The 25210-nt window shown below is 42.4% G+C and overlaps 1 protein-coding gene across 17 annotated transcripts in view; it reads left to right on the top strand.

Annotated features, from left to right (window-relative positions):
* Nucleotides 1-25210, top strand: part of col12a1b (collagen, type XII, alpha 1b) — a 151982-nt gene that overhangs the window by 28945 nt on the left and 97827 nt on the right. For 13 of the 17 annotated variants that reach the window (XM_080791249.1, XM_080791248.1, XM_080791250.1 and 10 more), the window contains exons 14-24: nt 3850-4119; nt 7821-8087; nt 9193-9385; nt 10040-10164; nt 12809-12958; nt 13278-13397; nt 14691-14855; nt 15890-16039; nt 18526-18665; nt 20871-21000; nt 24238-24383. In XM_080791249.1, the coding sequence (XP_080647375.1) occupies nt 3850-4119; nt 7821-8087; nt 9193-9385; nt 10040-10164; nt 12809-12958; nt 13278-13397; nt 14691-14855; nt 15890-16039; nt 18526-18665; nt 20871-21000; nt 24238-24383 (1856 nt within the window). The remainder of the gene's footprint in view (nt 1-3849; nt 4120-7820; nt 8088-9192; nt 9386-10039; nt 10165-12808; nt 12959-13277; nt 13398-14690; nt 14856-15889; nt 16040-18525; nt 18666-20870; nt 21001-24237; nt 24384-25210) is intronic. The other 4 variants (XM_080791241.1, XM_080791251.1, XM_080791244.1 and 1 more) reach the window with 1 other exon arrangement.

Genomic DNA, 25210 nt, shown 5'->3' with positions numbered 1-25210 from the left:
GCAGATTACTATGAAAACCTGAAAAGTAATAGAACACATGAGTGTACAGGGTTTGATGAGGTCAGATCAACATATAGAATGTCGGAACAGAACAAGTCAGCACCATATATGGAGATCTAAGGGTGGCAGCGGGGGCAGTGTCTTGAGTGTACAGGGTTTGATGAGTTCCCAGGTAAGGCCGGGCCTTAAGTTCCGGGCCTGTTGAGAACTAGTTTTCACCGGCTGCACTAATAACTTTTCCTGTCTATAGAGTTTGAATGGAATCAGTCAAAAGGGAGACATCGAAGAGGAAGGACGTGTGGGGAGGATCAACATAGGGAATGTCAGAACAGGTCAGCTCCATATATAGAGATGGAGGCGTGGAAGCGTGACCATAATGGAGGACGTGATGTCACAAGGCGTGACCATATATGGAGGTGTAATGTGACACACGGAATTGCTGGTTTAGTAAATGCGACCTATAGGGTCGTAAAAATGATACTTGAGCCAGACTCAAAGCCATGATGTCATACTTAGACCTGTCCCTGTTTGGTTGAACACACTGAACAACACGGGCATCCTCTGCCAGGGCAAGTTCAATGCTTATACGTTCGCTCCTAATCATGTCTAATGGTAGCTGACTTTTCTGTGTTGAGGCCTGAAAGACTGCACATACTGATTCAGCAGCACATATGGGGTACAATTGAAAATGGAGAAGAAGAAAGACATTTTGAATTGATCTAGCCTTGGAGGAATTGACTAAGAAGAAAACTAAGAAATATTAGTTTTGATGGATATTGTTCTGGCGTTGCACTTGGAAAACCCATCCCTCAAATCAGACTCGGCCGACTTGTTGATTTGTCAAATTAATCTCCCGGTCGGAGTTAATGTCCTCCCTTTTTCTGGGTATTATCTGAAGGCAGTTTTTGCTGATATCAAAAGACGCTTGTTTAGCTAACGCTGAACTGATTAGAAGTTAGATCTCATTTGTCATGTTATTATTTTCTTCTGTTTTTGATTGTGGTGAATGTGGTGATTTCCTTTCATTTGACTGATGATAAACCATGCACCCATCTATGTGCTTTAGTCACATGAATGTGCAGTTTTGTACATTTGTACATTGCAATTGGCAAATGCCGTTACTGTAAATGTGACTATTTTATTTGTTTAACTGGATGCTGTGCGATCAGCAAGACATTTGGATGTCTTGCCATTTAGACGTACGCCCCCTTTGAAACCTGTTGTCACACTCTAAGCTCATTATACTTTATAAAGCCCTAAATGGCGAGGTCACGCTGAAACATGAATGCCCATATATGTCCTTTTTTTAATTGACGTTTTTGGGCCGGGTAGAGCGTAAAATGTTTGCTAACTTGTAAGACCAGGTGGGGCCTCAGGCCAGCTCAGTTAGGGCCCAGGTTGGGCCGGGCCTGTTGAGAACTCTAATTTTCGCCGGCTGCTGGGCCCGTCTAGAGTTTAAATGGACAGGTATCAGTTAAAAGGGAGACATCGAAGAGGAAGGTGTGGGGTGGGGAAGGATTATGGAAGGTCAGAACAGATCAGCTCCATATATGGAGATCTAATGGTTTGAGGTCAGATGTAGAGTTGCTGGCCAGCTTCATGTATGCAGATCTAGGTGATGATCCATTCTTCTCCATTTATGGATATCCAGGGTTTGATGAGGTCTGTGTCGTGATCTTCATATATGGAGACGGCCATATATGGAGCACAAGGCATGATGGACGGACGGACAGACTGACTGACAGCTTTGCAGGTTTTCATTATAATCTGCGACCTACAGTTGCAATCACATATCACTTCCACCATTCGCACATGTTTAAGTTACAGTACGTCATCCTGTTGACTTCAGGACAATTTATAGAAAACTATATACGTTGGTTAGAAATGAGATTTGGCTCGGTTGATTAAACAAAGTTAGATATTTTTGGCCAGCAGGGCTGCCGTATGCACTTCAGCTAGGATTAGTGTTTGCTGTCACACAATATGACCACAACATTCTCTCAAAACCCTTCTGTGCTCTGTAACGTTCAACCTGCTGTATGCATACACTATTTGTGCAGATGTTGAACTTTATAGTCAATATCCTGTCCTGTACATCAGTTCAAATGTCCCAGACCCAGAAAGAAGCATGTTTGTTGTGCCAGACACGTTTTCCGAAGTGGAACAGATCATCAAGGTTCAAAGGAGCCAATGGCATGGATTCCGACTGTAGCTCCTTTTCAACCAGTCAACTACACTCAAAAGTTGGATCCTTTTGTATATTTGTGTATTTACTATTTTATTATAGCCACAGGCAAACACTACACAACAATATACACTGGCAACTAGAATACAAACAAAATCACAAAAGGTAAATGCAAAGTCGAGACTCACTATGTCAAAATGCAGTCAGAAGACAGTTTAGTCCAAGGATGTGAGATCTAGCCTAAATAATCCCTCGCTTATCAAAACATAGACGGCTCGTTATTGCATCTACCTCAAGGTTCGTCTGCTCTACATTCTGCGCTCTACATTCACTCTTGTAATGCAAAACGTAGGAGTTCATTCGGACCGCTTGGTAAGATCCAGAGTGTTCATTTAACTCTAGTTTCTTGGCTCTGAGCTGAAGCTTATGATGTGGTCCCGTTCTAGTCCCGTTCTTGACTTGAGCTTGAAATTTTATAGTAAATATTTAAAGATTCATTTAAATTAAAACATTTAAAAAAAAGTAGCTAGACCTACTCACAACGCGTCTCAGCATGACCCGTTGTCATATAATAATATACCAGTAAGACGCGCAAACGCGGGAAGCGAACGCAGCTCGTACATATTTGGGTTTTGGACGTATAGCTGCTTTGGGGACTCCTTATATGGTTATGGCTGAGTCATGGTGACACAAATCACTCAGCTCCATATATGGGCACAAAAGCGGGACAGACAGACAGACAGACAGACAGACAGACAGACAGACATGATCTGCTAGGTCTCATAGTAAGTGCTCACTGCATTCGCAATCACTGCGTTCGCAATTATATTAAGATGACTGACTATAGAAAAGAAAGTGACTTCTAATTTCATGTTATTTTGCAAAAGATGGTGTGCATGCCTCATCTGTGTTAGTCTCTCCTTCTCGTTCACAGTATTTCTTGGTGGAAGAGCCTTCCGATTAATCTTGGGAAAAACATTGGCCAGCATAGCGCTCAGATCTCTTTCAGGTTTTGTGTCTTTGGTGTAAGGCTGCACGATGATCATCCAGATGATTCTGCTTAATATTATAATCCCGATTATCAATCATGATTATTGTTAACCACTTAAACCCTGTGTACTTTCTGCCAAATATTTGCCGATTGTTATAAATTTCTGTGGAAAAAGACGTTTTTAGTTTTTTTAGTTTTTTTAAATTAATTGAATGCCTTTATTGTTCCTCTGTGAGCCTGATGGATGGGGAGATGGGTTGAACAATGCTCTGGTTGTATTCAACTTTGGTGAGGGGACAAGGGCAAGGTGCAACAGCTGACCAAATAAGTTCTTTGAAATAATTGCCAAGTTTTGCAATTATGATTTGTGATTATTCGCAATTAATTGTGCAGCATACCTAGTTTGGTGAACTGTCCACTTGTACATGGCAAAATCGTGAGTGTTTAATTCAACACTTAGCCTATACACTCATAATGTTGCAGTGTACTTTACTTTATTCTTTTGAGCAAATCAACCAGCTCATTCAGGCAAATGGTTTCCAAGTTTTTACAGACTTTGGCTCTATAGTTAGTTGAATGAGATATAATACTGATTAGCATTCCCACCTGTAATACAGTTACAGTTGCCTCTGTCCAGCACATTACTGAACTCATGCCTTCCTTGTTATTTCAGAGCTGGGCTCTCCAAAAGATCTGGTGACCAGTGATGTAACAGACACAAGCTTCGCTGCATCCTGGACCGCAGCTCCTGGTAACGTGAAACAGTACCGGGTCCGCTGGAAGTCCATGTTCTCCACAGAGTCCGGTGAGAAGACAGTTCCCGGGGATGTGACCAATACACAGCTGGACGGTCTGACCCCAGAGACACTGTACCGGGTGTCGGTACTCGCAGCTTACGGACATGGAGAGGGAAATCCGCTCACTGGACAGGAGACCACAGATGGTGAGCAGTGTTACATGTATAATTGATATGATATAATATAGTACTTTATTGTCAGTTTGCACTGAAATTTGTCTTGCGACCCAGCGGCCTTGTATGCAACACATGACATAACACAGAGAAACAGAAAAGAAAAATCTTTTCTGTACAATTACATACAGGCAAGAGCAATGTTCACAGCTCAGTCTACTGCTGGCTAAAATCGTGATTAAGCCTCAAAGTCGACTGATGGACAAAAGACCTTCAATCTGATCTTATTGTATGCTGGAACACCATGGGCTCCATTTTCGTCTGATCTTTCTAAATACTGTACACTGTTTTGGGATTTAGCAGTGGGGAAGGGGTGTTCCCCCACTAAAGTTGGTATTTTGGTTACCTGTCTAAATCCTTAACCCATTCTGGGTGGGAACCCCTTTTGGTGTTTTAACTAAGCATTATGTTATACTTTAGCTATTGAAAAATAGCAGATCTACAAGCTCATAGCGTGCCACCGAGTGGCGCGCTACGAGCTTGTAGGTCTGCTATTTTAGAAAAATCTTAAAAATTCGGCACAAATCTTTGAATAGAGAGTATGCACATGCATGATTTTCCCATCAGGACACGCCCCCCTCATCTAGACTGAGTCGCAAAACATTGAGCAGTTGGACTCCAACACATGGAGTGTTGGATTTTGGAAGCGCTCGTTGGAAATCACTCAACCGTCATACCTGTTTCTAAATGTCACATAATGCAGGAGGCAGCAAAATGTTATTGAATGTTATTGTTATTGAAAACAAAAATTATAAAATATAATCAAATGCAGGGCATTTCTTGACAGAAAGTAGCTTATAACGTTTCTATGGTGGATTTTTATGAAACAATAACTTTGCAGATAGAAAGAGGATAATTCAAGCTTTTCGTACAGCTGCAATGTTGGTGAGTTTAACATTGTTTAATGCAATCAAACAGGACTTTTATGTTTGGATGAATGGGCGTGTCTCCACATGCACAGAGCCAAGAACCTCGTCTTTTCATTGAGTCAAAGATTCAAAGTACTAAACTATGAAATTCGGACTTTCATTTGGTACAGTATATAGATCGTGCGTGTAGGCCGTCTCTACGGAACGGTATGAAGCGAAAAGGAAAGTTCGGTCTAGATTAAACCCCATTTGCTGCTATGGGGTGATGAACTGAACAAACAAATGGAATCGCGCACCTGCACAATGCCTGGCTGCTAGCACAAATAACTTCTTTGACTATACAATTATATAAACACAAGGAAGTGGCAGGCCCTCACTTCTGCTGATTATATGAATATTACAAAGAGATGCATAGGAGAATAAGGGAGATGACGCAGCCTGCACTACACGGACTTGAGGCGTTGCGCGCGCCTCTCTTTACCAAACTAATTTGGCATACGGTTTACGGGTGCTTTTAAAAATCGCTTTCCCAAATGTGTTTGACCAAAATAGCAATTTAGGGGAAAGCGTGCCAGCATGCCCATGACCACACCTCTAGGCGCAAATACCGGTGTCTGCAAAAAAGATAGCGGGTGACGCTGGACAAATACCATTAAGGGACAGAGAAAGCTCCTATATTCGTAATTTTCGGGCAGCGGCTGAATTGCGGGCCGCGTTGCGGGTAAAGGCGGCAACGAAATTGGAGCCCCATATCTCCTTCCTGAAGGCAGCAACCTATACTCTCCATACAAAACATGGCTAGTATTAGAGGTGATATTCCTTGCTAACCCTAGCATGCTGTTATCATACGTGGATGTATAGAGTCTCTGAAGTCTGAAGTGGTTGTCCAACAATCTTTGAACAATTATTAATTTAATGACTTTGCTGGTGCGCTGAAGTAAATCAGCCAATTGAAGTTGGCAATTCAATTAAATTGAAGGTTGTGGATACAACCGGCCGAAGTGAGTTTTCTCAGACGGGTGACCCCCTGGCAGACAGGGGGTTGCGACCCGACTCCGGATAAATGGTTAAAGATGGATGAATGGACGGAATTCATCCCCAGACTTGAACATTTTTCAGTTTTGTGATTTCTGATCATAATTGTCTTGAAACAGGGATAAGAAAGCATGCTTCCATATATGAATTTGTTTGCCAGATCAGTTTAATGTTTTGGATTTGTAACACTTCAAGGGAAAGGCTTGTATGTGTCAACGTGTCCCATGTGATCATCTCTGATGCTTCCTGTGAATTAAGGGCCTTTGGTTCTGGTTTCCAGTGTTTTTGGACAAAGCACTTTCTTATTGCTTTTTAATGTTGGAACCCGCGGAGTGCCAAAGAGAGGCACTGACAGTTTTGATATGCTATGCATTCTGAGACAACACCAGTCACTGCTAAAGAGGAATGTTTTTAAAATGATGCATGCCTTCTGCAGTGTAACATATACTAGTATATTTGAACATACACGAGACTCCTTTAGAAAACTGATGATATATTCCCCCCGGTCTCTCTAACACACATGGATGAAACGCCCTCAAAAAGCAGCCTGTTCAAGGAAACCTCCAGGGGGGCCTTGGCCTCTCTCAAATCCAAGCCTTAAGAAATTGTAGACACCTCTCCTTTAAAGAGTTAATGTATCATTTAGTTACCTTTGAGCTGAGTCATTTGGCTAACACTCATATCCCAAATGACTCAATATGAGAGTTGCTATTGCTAATCCTATAATTGCAAGTTATCTGATAACGAACAATTAGAAAGAGATAACAATAGAGAAGTAGAACATTTCTTTAAAGCAGTGTACAATGAAACTAACTGTTGAGGCTGTTACAGTTGCGCAACCTGTAGCTGGCTGCATGAATCGAACTTTTTAGTTTTTACTTAGTTATTCACTGATTTAATTTCAAGTTTATTTGAAAAACATTGCATAACAATATTAATTATGATGTTAACATAAAATGTATATGCTTTGAATTTCCTGGTGAATGAGACCAGCACAGTGGTCTAGAGCCACTGTGCTAGCCCCATTTTGAGTGGTGCAACCACTCCTACAACCAGCAATGTCCGTGTCCGCTTATGTGTTCACCTATGTGTTGGTTCACCTATGTATGTGTTCATGAGTACCAGTAGGGGCGCTGTTGTGCCATGCAGAAACAGAGAGAGAGAGACAGTGCTGCACTGTTGCCTGCTAATGAGTGAGAGAGAGAAAGAGAGAGAGAGGAGGGGAGGAGGGGGGGGGGGGGGGGGGGGGGGGGTTAGTTGCACCACTCAGTTCACACGGGTGTGATTTCTTTTTGCAACTGAATGGCTGGAAAATGGAAATGAAGAGTTTACATGGTACACATAGTACATGCATAAACTTTCCTTAATGATTATATCTGGCTTCACAGTATTCATTTATGATTTATTTTCTCTAATATTAAGGTTATTTTTGCAGTCAGTTTGTATTGGGGGAGACATGGCCAAAGCATTTCCGGGGGTCCCCAGCCAAAAACGTTGAGAACCCCTGGTCTAGCAGTCACAGATGTTATTAAATTAAGTCAATTCAAACTATTTGAGCTTTTTTTTTGTTTAATTTAAAATGTTAACCTATTAAAACCGTGAATGCATTTGTGTCATTTTAGATTTTTGCGTTGGCTATTCAAAAATACCACATACACAAGCTCACTGCGCTCAAACATTTTTGAGAAATCTTGAAACTGAGAACTACTGATCTAGAAAGGATTGGGTTCATGTGCTATAACAATATCTGAATGCCTCCTCTGTCTTCAGCGAGCGTGGCGGGTAAGCGACTGACCGTGTCGGACGAGACAGAGCGGACCATGAGGGTGGGCTGGAAGCCGGCACCGGGCAAGGTGGTCAACTACCGTCTGAAGTATGTCCCCAGCACGGGGGGCAACGAAGTGGCCCTCAAGATCCCCGCTACCATCACCTCTACTGTCATGAAGAACCTGAAACCGAAAACCACCTACAACATCACCGTTCACCCCATCTACAAGCGCGGAGAAGGCAAAGCAAGGCAAGGAGTAGGAACCACATGTACGTTGGTCCATAATTCAAACCTACCAGAGTTGACGGTGCACTTGCAAAGTCCGTGGTATCTCTTGAACTCCGAGAGGGTAAAAATGGATCCAATCGGAACGTAAACGGTCTGTTTGGGTCCATTCTTTCCCTCTCATAGTTCAAGTAACACTTAGGATTTTATTGTGTATTGTGTGCACTGCCAAAAAAATGTCCATCTTGAATGAGTTACTTCATTATGTATTCAGTCTCTAAATCTTATTGTCGTTAAAGCAAGAGAAAACAAATCTAGGGTGAGGTAATTTTATTTCTTTCCGATGTGGCTCAATATGTGTTTCAGGAATGCTCTTGAATCAGGTCGAGTCTAGTCACGTTATCTTGAAACAATCCATTTTTTTCCAAATAACAACACTTGATTCACAAAAGTTCCTGAAAAAGCCACATTGCTTTGGAAATAAGAGCCATTATCACATGTCAATGGCACATTTTTTCCCACCACTTGAGGACTAAACGGAAAAATCTAATGACTTTAAGGTTGTTGTTTTGTTTCGTGTAGGGTCGTGTTAGACAACTGAACAAACGGGTCTAAAACGCAAGGCACTCTTCTAAAACACCCAAAGTTGAAGATTTTTCTCTCTGTGACCACAGAAAAAAGCGCCAGACATGCACAGCTCAGCTCAGAATAGCCACTCATCACCTCACCACGCTACTGCTGTTTCTACTAGCATAGTGTTAAATACTCCCATTGAAAACAATTCAAAACATACGCTGCGCTCAGGAAACACTTCGGTTTCCCTAATGGCCCTTAAGTGCCAATCCTGTCCTGTTCACTTGGACACTCAAATCACCCGCTATCATTCACCCGCTAGTTGTACTAACTCACGGCATGAACCTTGGCTTTCTGTAATCAATGACATTGGGGTTCAAGGAATTGTATTATGGACTAATGAGAAACTGGATGGAATGTGGGATGCCTGATCTCAACGAAACCTCTGTATTGTTGCCAAGTTTTAAGCTGTTTTGTGCTTTTCTTTTCTATTTCTTTTGCTGTTTTCTTTTTTGATGCCATGAGTTTGTTCTAAAGTTTACCGGCCCCCCCGTCCCTTATTTTGTCTTATTTCAGTGTCGCCATATAAAGCACCACGTAACCTGCAAACCTCTGAACCCACCAAGACCAGTTTCAGAGTCACCTGGGATCCAGCTCCTGGAAATGTTACGGGCTACAAGGTCACCTTCCATCCAAGTGGGAATGACATTGACCCGGAGGAGCTTCTTGTTGGCCCCTATGACAACACTGTGGTCCTAGAAGAGCTCAGGTGAGATTTATAGAGAGGCCAAGGCCAGGGATATTTGCCCTGTAGGCAATGTTAGCTGCAGTGTCCCTAGACACTAGGGCTGCACCATATGGACAACATTTTATATCTCTGTATTTATGACAAATATTGCAATATCGATACGATATACGATATTACCATTAAAATGTCATATTTTATATTTTAAGTGTTGCAACATTGAAAACTAAACATTATTCAAAAAAGTGTGTTAGTGAGTTTGCTAACACACTGGAACAGGGCTAACAACAATGCAACAGAGTGGTGGTTTATTTTCCAAGGGGCACAGGCTAAAATAGAGGGATGTTGCTGGCTTTCGATATATTGACCATATATCGTGCTATCGTTGCCTTTTTGCGCATTTTCATACCTCGATAACAATGCGATAACTCTATATTGTGCAGCCTATTACTTGGTACTGCAGTTACAGTATGGTTGCCGTTCTGCGGATTTGTCTACTCTATATCATAGCTACAGGTAGCTGTGGTATAATACAATGGTACCAAATTTACCCTTTACTTTAGAGTTCAATTAGCAGGATTAGTAAGGACACTCTCAGACAAACACTGTAGATATTGTGGTCTGCAGCTACGTATAAACACATTGATTTTGATGACTTTTAATTCGTTTTGGTTGTAGGGCAGGAACTAAGTACTCCGTGGCCGTATTTGGGATGTTTGAAGGAGGAGAGAGTTCACCTCTGGCAGGGGAGGAGAAGACCACCCTCGTGGAGGTTCCTGAAATCCCTCTAATAGATTCATCAGGTAAAACATCTCACAGTACCATAATAAACAGGCCTCCTCTCTTCTGGACTAGTATACGCACAGAACAACAGCAGCGCTCCAAAAGCAAGGCTGCAGAGTGCAGACCAGAACAGCGAAAGGAGTGGCCCGACTTGTGAAATATCACACAGCCAGAACGCTGAATTATTTCCTGTCAGGGAGAATTAGGATCAGAGTTGTATTGGAATTATGGATCAAATATCAATCACATGTGATTATGATTAACGAAGCAAATTGCTCTTAGCTGCTTTGGCGTGAGTTGCCTCATCCACTCCTACAACGCCACATATCACAGCATGTTCGGGGAGGGGGGTGGGTTAGAAACGACACATGCCACACATGCCAAAATGTTGATACTGGCGTTAATAAATTAGCGAATCGGAAATGTCTCGCCTCACATGTTGCTTATTTGCCATCGTGTGAGAAGCCCACACACAACACAAAACACCAACCTTGACTGCGTCACCACAAACACACATCCTCGTTAGGCCCCAGAATGGTTTACAGTCTTAGCCACTCCATATCCGTCGGCCAAATAGTTTTTTTTACCCATACAAAAGTTGATATTTCCCCTTTCTTTTTCACTTTGGCTATAACTGCTAATGGAAAGGGGGAAAAAGTGCTCTGCTAGCAATTACAGATTTTTTACAATGCAGAGAGTAAGCAGCTCAGGGCCGCATGCAGCTAGGAAAATGTTATGCTTCTTATAAGACCCCGAGGAGCCACTGACCCTGGGCTCAAATTCCTGCTGTAATGGAGAGCAGACACAGTGACACACTGCCCACCGGGCCTGGAAGCAGGAGATGGGGAGGATGTTCCACACACAGGTCCCAGCATGTAGAACCTCAAACACCGGACGCCACCGAACCAGACGAGTTCTTGGATGACTGGCTAGCTTGCCTTGCCTCTTTTGGAGGCTTTTTTCCAAGGAAGGCACGTTACAGTGCTATAGGTGTGATTGATCTACTTGCATCCTTACGCGTCATACATTTAGGCCTGATTCAGTTCCTTTTGATCAGGGATGGGCAACCTATTCGGGCACACGATTGCTTGCCGTTTTCCAAGGCCTGTGCGATCACCCACTGCCAGACAGTGGAAATCACTATTGTTTTTACGTCTTATTATAGGCTGCTAATTAGTAATGAGTAATTTAATCAATTTTAACCTGGCATCCATAGTTTATGCATAATTAGTGATAATCTAATACAATTAAAAAGGTAAGATGAATTCTGACTATCTGGTTTCATGTACATCAAACAATAATGGTTGTTTTTGATCACCTCACCAATTGGATCATCTGGTACAGTAGACCAAAAAGAGGTGGTTGCCCACCCCTGGTGTAGATCAACAACATTACCACCAACGAACGGTAGGAAGGCTCAGATCTCACAGAGTCGGATCTTGCACACATACTGTACTGTAATGCAACCATCATTCTAGAATCTAGAACCATAAAGTGAGATAAATATTACAGACGGTGTTCGCTTTCATTGTCAATCAACCTGACTCTCAGCCCTGGAGCAAAAGCAATAATGACACACAGTCATCCAGCAATCAAATTGCCACATTCTACACTCACTTTCAAAGGCACTTGCTCAGAGACACTGGTACTGGTTAAGACACTGTAAAATCTCTGATAATACAAAACTCTTACGATTTGGGACCCTTGCAGGTCCATTTTGTACAGTCTCAAGAGTTAAATCAGCCCTGCAGATTTTATTGTACACATAGTAGTCTGTATTGCATCACAAGGCTCTCAGGTCCATCTGTGTTTATGACATCTGCTTTTATGAAGGGGATGTTTGAGGGACAGATGAGTCGTCTGTTTACCGGGGAGGTAGAAAATCAAACAGACTGCGGCCATGTTTCCATTCAACCGCAGTTCCGCTTTCCCCTCGTCAAGCATCTGTTTCAAAATTCTGCTTTTAAAAGTGTGGATAAATCAATTGTTTCTCCTAACCTGTTTTCAATTGCAGACACAGGGTCCAATTTTTATTTCCCATCGTGGCCACTGAGTGCATCCTCGCGGCCCGTCCTGCAAAATCTTGGGGCGAGCGAGCGACTGCTTTCGCCCCCAAAGGTGACCGGAGTAGCGAGTTCGGAGAGCAACAGGAATGTGCAATAACCTTGGCAGAGGAATTGTCATATATCAATTTGTCAAGGAAGGCTCGCTCCTGCTATGGGGGGCGACAGGCTCACTTTCTGGAAAGGCCACAGGGCGGTTGAGCCTTTGGATATACAAGAAGAAGACTGCCATGGAAGGAACACAGTCCCTCAAGGAAGAAAGCAGTTAATCCAGCCAAGAATGCTTGACAGCTGTTATATAATGCCTTATATGAGAGCCAGTGTAATTTGTGTTATATGATGTTCAAAATATGTTGTGTAACGTTATTTACTATGTATGCATTTGTATATTACACTTTTTGTCATGATTGTGGTGTGCATTTCTCTTTTTTTCTCTTTGACGTAACTTCAGTTCTCTGTTTTGAAATTCTTTCTTTAAACCCCTGATGCACTTGTTTCTACACAAATCCTTCTTTAAATTAATGTTTCATGGCCTGGTCATCCACAGGGTGTCTAGGTTGTTTTGCAACTCTCGCTCACTGCTTTCTCCCTTGTGTAACAGATGCCAAGTGTAAGACCACCGCCCAGGCTGACATTGTGCTGTTGGTCGATGGATCTTGGAGTATCGGTCGTCTGAACTTCAAAAGCGTCCGTTCCTTCATCGCTCGCATGGTTGGAGTCTTTGATATCAGCCCTGAGAGAGTGCAGATTGGTAATGATCGATCCTTTCTGATCCCTCTAGTGACATTTTGTTTCTGTTTCTGCATAAACTTAATTATAATCTTTTATAATCAACTAGTGGTGTTTTGAGTTAAATGTTGTCATAAAGTGGACTTCAAGGTCTATTTTGCTGTTGTTTTCTATGCATCTCACTGAGAGGGTGTTAACGGAGCCAGCAGTGTAAGTTGTTGCTTTATTATTGCTAAGTGTGTAAAATGTTAATCACATGACACTATAAACAAAATGTGAGATACAAGCATAATTAGTTATCATTGTGACGTTTGACAATGAAAGTGTTTTTCGTTCTCCAGGTCTGGCCCAGTATAGTGGAGACCCCAAGACTGAGTGGCATCTCAATGCCCATCAAACCAGAACATCCCTGCTGAATGCTGTGGCCAATCTACCGTACAAAGGAGGAAACACCATGACGGGTAACTTAACAATACTTCAAAACAGTGTTTCCTGTAACCACTGGATAAAGAGCCCTATGAATACTTTGCCATACGCCGGTATCGTGTGTAAAGCTTGTAGATCTGCAATTGTTTTGCTATTTTTGAACATTTTACATTTTCATCTATAATGACATAATAGGGATAAAAGTGTAAAGTGAGAAATATATTGGGTTATTTAATATATTTGATCATTGCATATTTGGCATTCCAGGGTAAATCCTGTTGAAAACCACTACTATCATTTACACACCTGGGTCGAACGGTATTTAAGCTCTGTTGATGAATTGAATAAATAGGGGACCACATTGGAAACAAGTAACCAGGACTTTTTTGTGTTATCCCTTTAGCCTTAACATCTTACTATACCACGTGCCATTTACATTTCTGACTAATATAGTGACCTAGTGTGGTCTAATTAGGTCCTGGATGGATTGGGTTTTCCCAATGGGAAGTCTTGGAAGAGCACCACAAAGTCGGTTTATCAATCAATCAATCAATCTTTATTTCAGACCCAGGAGGATCAATTTCACAAACAATACAGTATAACAGTAAATATAAAATAAAAAGAGATAAATAAAAATGCACATATCCCACACTGTTCAGTTTCTGACATACAGGCATGTGCGCCAGTGGTTCCTCAATCTCAATGAGAACCTGAGTGAACTGCGTGTAGGTTCCGTTATTACAGCGATGATGTCGTTTATTGACTCAGATGCCCTACACATGAACCTGTACATACGGTTACATAGTACAGCAGAGCAGGTAGGTCACCCGACACTAACAAACATCTGGCTAGCACTGGAGCTTCTTGGCACTCTCAGCAGCAGCCTCATACAGTCATTATAGGCCACTGTGAGTGAGTCTGATGCTGCTTTGTCTATAGCATGTTTGCTTGGGCATACAGCTTCCGTCGCTGTCTATAGATGTCCTTGTCATCTGAAAGATCATCAAGAGATGATATGGCCCAAATAAGTGATCTCGCTGCACACACTAAGGCCAGTGCCAGCCAGATGGAATTCAGGAAAGACTGAATGTCTGTCTTCCCTACTTTGGGTAATCATTATTTTACTTTTCTTAGCGTTGTATTTTATATTAAAATCAAGACCATACTGTGAGCATACGCCCAGAAGCTGTTGGAGGATTAGTACACCTTGATCCCCATTTTGTTGATGCAGTAAACCTCACCTGGAACACCCAAGTAGCACAACACCCAAACAATCACCCAACATCTCACATCTCACATATGTCATTTCTCCTTGTTACTCTATGCAGGCATGGCACTGAGCTTCATCCTCAACAGCAACTTTCAGGAGAACGTGGGAATGCGTCCTAACTCACGTAAAATCGGCGTCCTAATCACTGACGGAAAGTCCCAGGACGAGATTGTCTTCAACTCCCAGAAACTGAGAGACCGGGGCATTGAGCTCTATGCCATTGGTAAGTAGTGTCTCACAGTTTACATACTTGCAGGACCTTTTTTATCCCCAGGAAAGCCTGTACAAATATGTTGGTGTAAAGTTGTCTTTCCAAAATTGGAACGTTAATTAGGAAATGGGTGGAAAAAACCATATCTATATTGAGTACTTACACGAAGACAAGGACTTATTTTATTATGCAAATTAAGCATTATGTAGGAACATATGCAAAATAATCACAAATATGAAAAAGCTACTACTGTGGAAGGGTTAGGGCCGATTCATACTCCTATTTTACCGCTGTTTCGGCGCTGTAGTGCCGAAATGATTGTGGCTCGTCAGAAATTTTCAGTAGCACCGAAGAGCCCCCCCCCCCCCGAACCTCAAATGATGTCACATTGTAGGCTCTACAGAGCCAAACCGACTTTTATTCGGCTCTAAAATAGGAGTATGAATCGGCCCTTACCATGTATTAATTTACGTGTATTGATCGTATAAACAATTTAATATAGGTCTAGTTTTCACTGAGAACACAATAGTTCCACCTTAGAGAACTTTGGTTCCTACCTAAACTACTGCGCTGAAACTGACACAGAGGCAGTTATAGCAGACCCCCGCAGATAATAACAATCAGCAGGTAATTAATTGATTTAACCAATTCTTGTTTTCCATATACACCAAATAGCTAAAAGCTGGCAACGTGACGCGTGAGCTATTAAATGTAAACTCCAGAATATGGATGCAGGGAATCATTATGGTTAAGCCCCGAGTCGATGATGACGGCAGCAGTGGTTCAGGGGTAAAGTGGCTGGTAGAAAGGCCGGATCCCGGCCTCCCCCAGAGTTAGTGTCCAAGTGTCCTTGAGCAAGACGCTGACCCCTTACTTGCTCCCGATGAGCAGGTTGGTGCCTTGCATGGTTTCCTCTGTCATCGGTGTATGAATGTGTGTGTGAATGGGTAAATGTAATGCACAATCTATCTAAAGCTCCTTAGATAAAAGTATATAAATGCACCATTTACCATTTATTTTACGGTGATGCCACCACTGTGTTTCAGGTGTGAAGAACGCAGACGAGAACGAGCTGCGGTCCATCGCCACAGACCCGGACAGTATTCACATGTACAACGTCAACGACTTCTCCTTCATGATGGACATCGTGGACGACCTCACTAACAACCTCTGCAACAGCGTCAGGGGCGGTGCAGGTAGGCCAAGCCTTCACTAATTAACTAGTAATTAACAAATGTGTTTAGTAAATTAGAGTCCCCCAGGCCCCATCCTTTTCCGTATAAACTAAATATCTTAACCCGAAAATAGCCCATCTACGGTACATGCTCACAACTTGAGCTTGAGCTTGTAGATGGGCTATTTTTGCTGAATGTTCGCTACAAAATAGGTAAAGCTAGGGTGTATGTGCTTAAGGTCTGTGAATGGGATACTGTTTACGGTTTTTAATTAAACAAAAGTGATTTTTTATATCGTCTTTCTTTGATATAATTTTTCACAATAATCACATGAATTTGTTTTCTTTTTTTGACAACTTATCTAGACAATATTATAGTAATAATAATATATAGTGCCCCGGCATATGGATATATACCAGAAATGTATTAATAATTTGTTTTAAAGTGAATACATACAGTTTTTAATGTCCTCTGCATTGGGACCGAATACTTTTGTGTTTTGTTTTTTTCAAACTAAACTCTGGTAATCGCAGTTCTAACACACCATAGACAGATGCTGTAATGGCAATGGACTGGAGCTACCAGAGGTGTTAATATTACTAAAACCGATATATGACTTATAGCCGCTCGATTGTAGATCGGCTAAATTGTCACCCGCAACTAAAATGGAGCTCGTAAATTTGTATTGATAACGATCACCAATATCGAGCAGGCTTATCGAGCTGGGTCCTTATTGAGCCCACTATTGAGTATTTGCTATTATTTTGTGGAAAGCTTGGAGACAATACATTCTGAACAGAACCTTATTTTTACTGGCCAGTTAAACCCATTTGTGAGTATGTATGTCATGATGTGTGTGTGTCTCTCTCTCACACACACACACACACACACACACACACACACACATACGTCATCGTACGACAGTGTCACGCATCAAAAATAGCCAATCTACAAGCTCACACTGCGTCTGGTTGCACCGCGTTGTGAGCTTGTAGATCTGCCTTGCGATAGACTGAGAAGTCAGCAAAGTCGCACAATTAATCACAATTACCGTAGAACTCTATATGGCAGGGAGGGAGATTTGAGTTTCCCAAAAGTATTATGAATTGGATTATAAATAATGGCAATGCTGGGCAGCACACACCAAATGTCTTGGTTGGAAAAGGACGGTCATTCCGCTTGCAGCAGCTGACGACTCCCGTATCGTTTCGACTCGGTACAGACATGCAAAGGTATTGCATTTGGGTACGGTGCAATGCATTATTGACAGATGCCTATGCATTGTTGAAATGTTCCCTTTCGTGCATGTACTAATTAAGTTAACAACTGCTACATTATTGCATTTAGCGCTCCCCTCTTGTCTTTTTAATGTAACCAAAACTTTTTCACCCGTTCCACCATACTTCCACGGCGCAACCATAACGCAACCACGGCCACCCGTCGCATCTCGCCCCCCCTAACTGTGGCAGTGTCAGTTTAGAGAGCTTGCCCAGTTTATCTTCGAAGAGAGGGTGGCGAAAAAATAAGAAAAACAACAACAAGTTTGGCAGCCCTTGTGCTGTGCTGTGTTAGTAGCAAACTAATCCACGCTATGCCCGATAACAGGCTTGACAAGCCAAAAGCTTATTGATACTCAAGTCTCAATAAATACCGAACCGGGTTTGAAATGGACACGATTTTCGGGCTCCATCCCTACCTGCAACACTGGTGGGCAACTAGTTTCCTCCGGCATCGGTGTGTGAATGGGTGAAACAATCTCTGTAAAGCGCCTTGGATAAAGGCGCTATAAATTTACCATTTAGATTGAGAAAGGCGTGTGGAGATACTGTTGTAGTCTGCGGTTATACATCTCTTCGCTCCATGAATATGACATCACTTTTGATTAATGACTACTAGGCAACGGGCCCTTTAAGATTAGAGTCTTCAGACGAGAAGAAACGGTTCCTTTAACCCCGGTCAGTAGACGGCTTTAGTAATAGGCGGTAGAGAATACCAAGAAGATCAGCTTGACTTGGCAACCGATAAGAGCCAGTAAAGATAAAACCCAAGCCAAGCGGATATTATCTCAAGCATTTTGGTCTGACACCCCTTGACTAATTCAGCCCGCTGAGCGATATTATGAAGAAACAGAGCTCCAAGTAGCTGATGGAATACTGTGAGGTTGGAAGTAAACGTAAAATTGCATGTATAAATCAGTTTGAGCAGACATCACGCGGTGATTTACAATGCAAAGGAAGGGGGAAAAAATATTTTGAACACTTGACGGAATTGACAGATTGAATCAATAAGAGAAGGCTTTAGTCAAGTGTGCTGAAAATATATAGACATAGGGAGCAACAGTTGCCCCCTCTAGCCAGGGAGAGGGGGCAGATTTGTGGCGGCATTGTTCACTGTGTGAAATACTTTGACTTGTCAGATCACACACATTTTGGCTTCTCTTCTCTCTCTCTCTCTCTCTCTCTCTCTCTCTCTCTCTCTCTCTCTCTCTCTCTCCCTCCCCCCTCCAGTAGGAGCAGATCCTCCTACCAAACTGGTGACCTCGGAGGTGACCCACCACTCATTCCGTGCCACCTGGACCGCGCCGGATGGCCCCGTGGACAAGTATCGTGTGGAGTACATGCGCATGCCCGGAGGACCTACTCAGCAGGTTATCAATCTTTTCCTTCCTTCCTTCCTTCCTAACTTCCCAAAGCACAATGCTTTTGCTTAATTTCGACACTGTCTTGTTGTCTTTTTTTCTTCTTCATATATACCCGATTTAATACTTGAATTAATACAATGAATAGCACACGCAAAAGTAGTGATAACAGAAGATCTACAAGAAAACCTTTGCCTTACATTAAATGCCCAAACAAAATAGTATTCAATAGCACAATAGTAAGATAATTATTTGTCCCAAAACCCTGCCATAACACTTTTGGATCCCGGGCAACTGGGTGATAAACATCGGCCCAGATTATACATGGCTCCTTTTGAATGTATTTTTTGCCAGCCATGGAACTTACACAACTGATTACAAATCTAATAACCATCAATTTTCTAGGTTCTCTATATCCCATTTTCAAACCAAGACGTCTGTCTGTGTGTCTGCATGCAGATGTGTTTTGTTTCACATTTCCTAAATGTGTGCCCCAATAGTTGGTAGGTTTGATTTTTAATCTACTGTAAGAAGTACCACTGTGGAAAACAGAACTCTCAGAGACCCCCTTTCCACCGGTTGGTTCCCAATGGGAACCGGTTCAGTTCTTTTTGGTTCTTAGTCCATGAGCCAGAGCTCCAAAATTGGTGGGAAAAACTAGACCTATATTAAATTGTTTATAGGATCAATACAAGTAAATGAATACATGATAACCCTTCCACAGTAGTAGCTTCTGGAAGTGATTGGTCATCACTCACCCAACACCGCTGAAGTGCCCTTGAGCAAGGCACTGAACCCCCAACTCCTCCAGTGGAGCGGCTTAGTGGTCAACAGTATAATTTACAATTCAGGCATTTAGCAGGCGCAGAGCGATTTACAGTAAGCAAGAACAAAAAACATGGTGATGCATCAAAACATAAAAAAGTCATCATGAATCCTACGTAAGCTTAAGAACCAGTGGAATATCTATCTAAGGAAACTATATGTATATACACTATAGAGTGCTATGCCTACATAAATATACGTCTGTAGGAGGTCGAGGCCAGGGCAAGTACTACGGCAAGTGCTATGGGCTAAGATGGAGTCTGAATAGTTGGGAGTGAATCTGCAGTTCTGATTGTAATGGGAAGTGCATTCCATAGTTCCATAGTATAAGACTGAGGTTGTACTGGTCAGCTCCCAGGTGTGTCTGTCTGTGTGTTTCTATGTGCAGGTGTTGCAAGTTGCAACATGTTGTGATCTTGTACAGTAAATCTGAAAGGTACCGGTATATATGTTTTATAAATGTGACCGTTTCTGACCGAGGCTGTCATTGAATTTTTTTGTTTTTTCATGTCATGTGAAAGCAGGGAATCATAGATTCAAATTGACATATTGGTTGTTCAGTTTGACCCACCAGTTTTTCAGAGTAATGTCTTGGCGAGTTGAGAAAGCAGGCTTGAAAGGTCCACTTCTGTGGACTCTAACATTACACCTAGCTACATGTTTAAGCATTTATTTAATATTTACATGTCGATTTCAGCTCTATTTCAGACATGCTCTAGTATGTCTGCCTGTGCTATTAACTCATTTTGAAGAGAAAGAAAAATGTTTTTCTCCTCTACTGAACAGTTAGGATCTTGCTGCCATGACTGTCTCTGTATCAAAAAGAGTCACAAATGGTTAAACCCAGTCTCAGACAGTGGAAGGAGGGAAGCATAGTGGTTAGTTCATATAAAAGTATAGATAGGTCATAAACGCTCTAATTCCGTTTTTGCACCAACTCTCCTTGGGGAAATGATTGAAGAATGATATTCTTATGGATACCATAACAAATGAGAGAGTGTCCGGGAAACTCAGGCTTGATGTTGTGCTGAGAGCTGATGGTAGGTGTTGCGCTCCACCTCAGCATTCCATCTCCCAGAGGTCTAGCGCATTGAAATGGGGATAGACTCCCTGGCTGATACCGACAATGAGCCTCTCTGAATTACTTACTTATAACAAATACATCACAGGGTGATTGATTACTTCCTCTAACCCGTTTGACACTGAAGCCCAGCGTGGTTATGAGTTGAAATGTTAATACATTTATTTATTTGGGTTGGATATGGATACAGATGTAGATGTTAGATAGGTTCAGTCCACCCCACCCCCCCCCCCCGCCCCCCATATGTTCGTGAGGATAACATAACGTTCATGTGGATTCTAACCACTGCCTTCTCTTCTGTCCTATAGCTAATGGTGGATGGTACAGAGACCACGGTAGTGCTGACGAGCCTGATCCCACTGACAGAGTACACTGTCACCGTGTTCTCAGTGGTCGGGGAGGAGACCAGCGAGCCTCTGAAAGGCATAGAAACCACCTGTAAGTCTTACTTTATTTCAATACGACCACCTGCAAGTCTTACTCTTAGTTCAATAAAAGCACCTGTACTGTAAGGTCGGACAGTTCTCGAGACGTAAACTACAGACGGACGGCGAGTGGGCGGGCGGGCGGGCGGGCGGGCGAGCAGTCAGGCAGGCAGGCGTACACAGATCTGTTGTAAGATAAGTGTTCGTTTGTTCAATAAGTCTCAGCAAGCATTAGTCTATAATCAATCTTAAAGGGCAGTTCTGGACAACCCGTTTTCTTACCGTAATTTGATTACCATAATCCAATAAATCCATTGATCACTGGAAGTAGCGAAAAAAAAGAAGAAAAAAAAACATGCTGAGCGTTGGGAATTAATGTCTTTGTGCAGATGTGAATGCGGTGTTTACAAATCTCAACTGATAAATCCCACTCGTTATACCTTTAATCCCATAATTAGCCTTCACTAGGATTAATGTTAATTACCTCCAAAAACAGTGTCTGAGTTCACATGGTTCCCACCTGGCTAACTTGGCAGCTGTGTCTTCCTCCTCGGTGTCCATTTATCCATTTGAAACTGTGTACAAAATGTAACCAAATGAACCTGTAAGCGATTTGTACACTCTCAGGGTTAAATTAACACTGAGGGTTTTCATTGTGCTGGAGAGATCCACACTGCGACACCATAGGAAAGATGAAACGGTAGAGAACGTGAGGAAAGTTCTCTGTTTGGATTTAATTCTACATCTGCTTTAACCGCTATCACTGGCACACACGCACGTACGCGCGCACACACACACACACACACACACACACACACACACACACACACACACACACACACACACACACACACACACACACACACACACACGTACACACACAGAGAACTTGATTGATTCTGTTTACATGCACAGTAAGTTAGACCATGCAAGCTGTAAGATTCTCAAAACACAGGATGCCCTTTGGGGAGACAGAAGACCTCGATTAAAGAGAGACTAGCATCACTCGTCTAACATCAGTCCTCGGCAGAATCTCCCTGTGTTGTGGGAAAGCTCTTTGACTTTCATTATTTTCGTTTTTTCCCCTTCCTTTTTTTGACATAAACAACATTATATTCATCACTCATTTAGACTGTTTTAGATACGTTGATGGAGCATGTTTATTTGCTTTTTCCTGTGTGTGAGTCTAGCTCAACATCCTTGTTTACTTACTGCAGGGTGTCTTTTGTGTGATCTTATGGTCGAGAACTGATAAAACACACACAATCCCCTGATTCCCATGATGCAACACTGAGTCGATTCCCATCTGAAGCCAGAACGGGAAATGTTAAATCTGAGAGTGCCAAGTCATAAAGAGCTGTTAAGCATTGTGTCCCAACTTTGCGGTCATTGCGTGTATCTTAAGTAAACTGGTTAATCATTTAATGGCCTTAAGTGCACACCCGTAAGTGATTTTTATTTGCTCGTTTGTCCTTTTAATGTCTCCTTTATTTGTCCTTAAATGTGTGACTGGTTTTCTTTTACGGCAAACATGCAGTAGCCATTTCTCCACTGTCATCATCATAAACGAGTGTTTTGTTTGTCCTCGTTGTTGGACGCTGCCATCATGGCTTTTTCTTTACCCTCTTGTAAACTAACACTGTGTTATAGGTCGGAATGTCTTTAACCACCGCCTGTAATGTTAATGTGGCTCGCTCACTGGCACGAGGTAGGAGGGGTTGCTATAGTCTTTTAAAAACGGTGTTTTCAGGTTATTGGTCTTGGTAAAACATGTTTATCCCAGCCAGGTATGATGAATGAGCGAGTGTGCTCTTTCACACCAATTATTCTAGTGGTGGCCATGGAGCTGCTCCATACTATACTGTAGGAATAGTGTGACCTTGGGTTCCCTTTGGAGAGATATTACAGTATACTACTTTATTTCTTTATTTTTGCTTTATTTACCCAGGTTAGGCTTTTTCTTTTTCAGCCCTGCACCATCACACAGGCACACGCCCTGCACAATCGCACAGGCACACCCACACCCACATTAAAACCTGGGAACTGTCCAGTGTAACCACTTGTTCGTATACTGTTGGCCACTAAGCAGCTAGACTGGAGCAGTTGGTGGTTCAATGTCTTGCTCAAGGGCACTTCAACTGTGATTGGTGGAGGCGTGAGTTTTGGTCAGTCACTTTACCACACAGATTTCAGCTACAAGCACGCTTCTCTAACCTTTAGGCCACCGCTGCCCCCAATATCACTTATACAAATATATAATTATTCAGTCAAAGGTTATCACCATATCAACCAGGCATGATCTGCTTAACCCATTCTGGGCCTTTTTTTCAGAAAACCTAGGTCAGGATTTAGAAGGCTTTTCAGAATCTGCCTCCAAAATTGGAAGGCAATAACATGACAGGACATTAGTTATATTTACACACGCACAGTAGTCTACTGTTCTCACCACTAATACAGCCATAAATCCAGTTAACAAGCTAATGTACATAAGTGGTAACAAAGTGACATCTACAATTTACAGTATAGACATTCTTATCCAGAAAGTCTTGCAAAGTGCAAGCTGAAGATCTATGAACGTTAATCTTATAGTGAGTGAGTGGTCGAGAAGTTAGACAGGAAGTAAAGATGAGTCATTTATATTTCCTGGAAATTGTCATTGGACAAAGTAAATTCGCCTTACATTTCTGACAAGGTAGACTGCGGTAAGGATGGTGGGGTAGAACAGTACTTTTTGGCTATTGTTGTGGACACCAGTTAAACACATTTTTGAGCAGTGCACACCGCTCCAATAAAGGGCTCTGTCTGTCTGTCTGTCTGTCTGTCTGTCTGTCTGTCGTACGACCTATTGACCACTGCAAATGTTTGGGGTCGCATTGGGGTCACACACTGTTGTGCAGCCGGGCCAGTCACACTAAGCAGTCAGCTAATTGAGGTCGTATTCGGGTCACACCCACGCACGTGCGCACACACACACACACACACACACACACACACACACAGCTTGCACCGCTCAGTTCACACGTGTGATACCACAAAGTATACCAGTATACTGTATTTTGTTAGTTTAGCCTGGATCCAGACCAATAAACTTGACCATTATTTTATACTTAGCCGGGCAATTGTGTCGTGCAATAATATGGATCGATTACTAAATCGATTATTTTATCAACTTATCGATAAAAAAAAAAATCTATTAAAGTTCGGTAAACCGTTTCACCTCTGAACCGTGTGTGAATCCTCTTCCCCACAGTGCCTCTGCCATCGGTGACGGAGATGAGCGTGTCCGATGAAACCATGACGACCATGCGCGTGCTCTGGGAGAAGGCAGAGGGAGCCACTGGATATATGGTGCTCTACAAAGCCCTCAATGCTACTCAGCCTGGGGTGGAAGAAGAGGTGAGAGTCATGCATGCATAATTATGGTGCTCTACATTCTATAAAGCACTCAATGCCACTCAGCCTGGGGTGGATGAAGAGGTGATCAGTGGTGGAAAAAGTACTCAAATGTTGTACCTAAGTAAAAGTATCAATACTGCAATCTACTGTAGTATCAATACTGCAATGTAGCCTAATATGTCCCTGCAAAAGGAGAATTCCCCTTTAGACTAGTCACTATTGGATAAGATGTTTGATTCCAGTGTCCCTTCCCATACGCGAGACCTGGGTTCGCATCCTGGAGGTTGCACACATGCACATACTGTACGCACAAGGATCTGCACAAGGCTGCATACACAGTACACACATGCATGCGTGTGCACACACACTCACAGAAATGCACACGTGGGCACAATCCAGAAACATGCATGATTGCACCTGCAATAATGCACAAGAACACATCCACGTGTGCACACGTGCCCATCAAAGGACACATATTGTACACACGCACACACATTACTATACAGAAATGTCATAAATTCTTACCACCTTTTTAACCATTAACCCTCAAGTCTGAGATTAATAATTGTGCGAGTGTCATGCACCCAAAATAGATCTACAAACCCAATCTGTAAACTCACGTGTAGTTGTAGATGGGCTATTTTGGGGGGTCATCGCACAACTAAGTACCGGTAGTTAAAAGTAACTTAAGCCTTAATTTAACCAACAACCATTTTTATTTCCAGGACCTGGAAAATGGCCCTCACAATGTCTATTTCTGAAATTCTACTAGAACTTGCGGGGACATTTGGCCCACACAAGTATACTAATAGAAGTACACACACACA

Source organism: Protomyctophum bolini (assembly GCF_963924005.1).
Source record: "Protomyctophum bolini genome assembly, chromosome: 19".
In the NCBI taxonomy this organism is placed as follows: domain Eukaryota; kingdom Metazoa; phylum Chordata; class Actinopteri; order Myctophiformes; family Myctophidae; genus Protomyctophum; species Protomyctophum bolini.
Note: the sequence above shows the minus strand (reverse complement) of the source record. Positions and strands in the feature narration are given on the sequence as shown.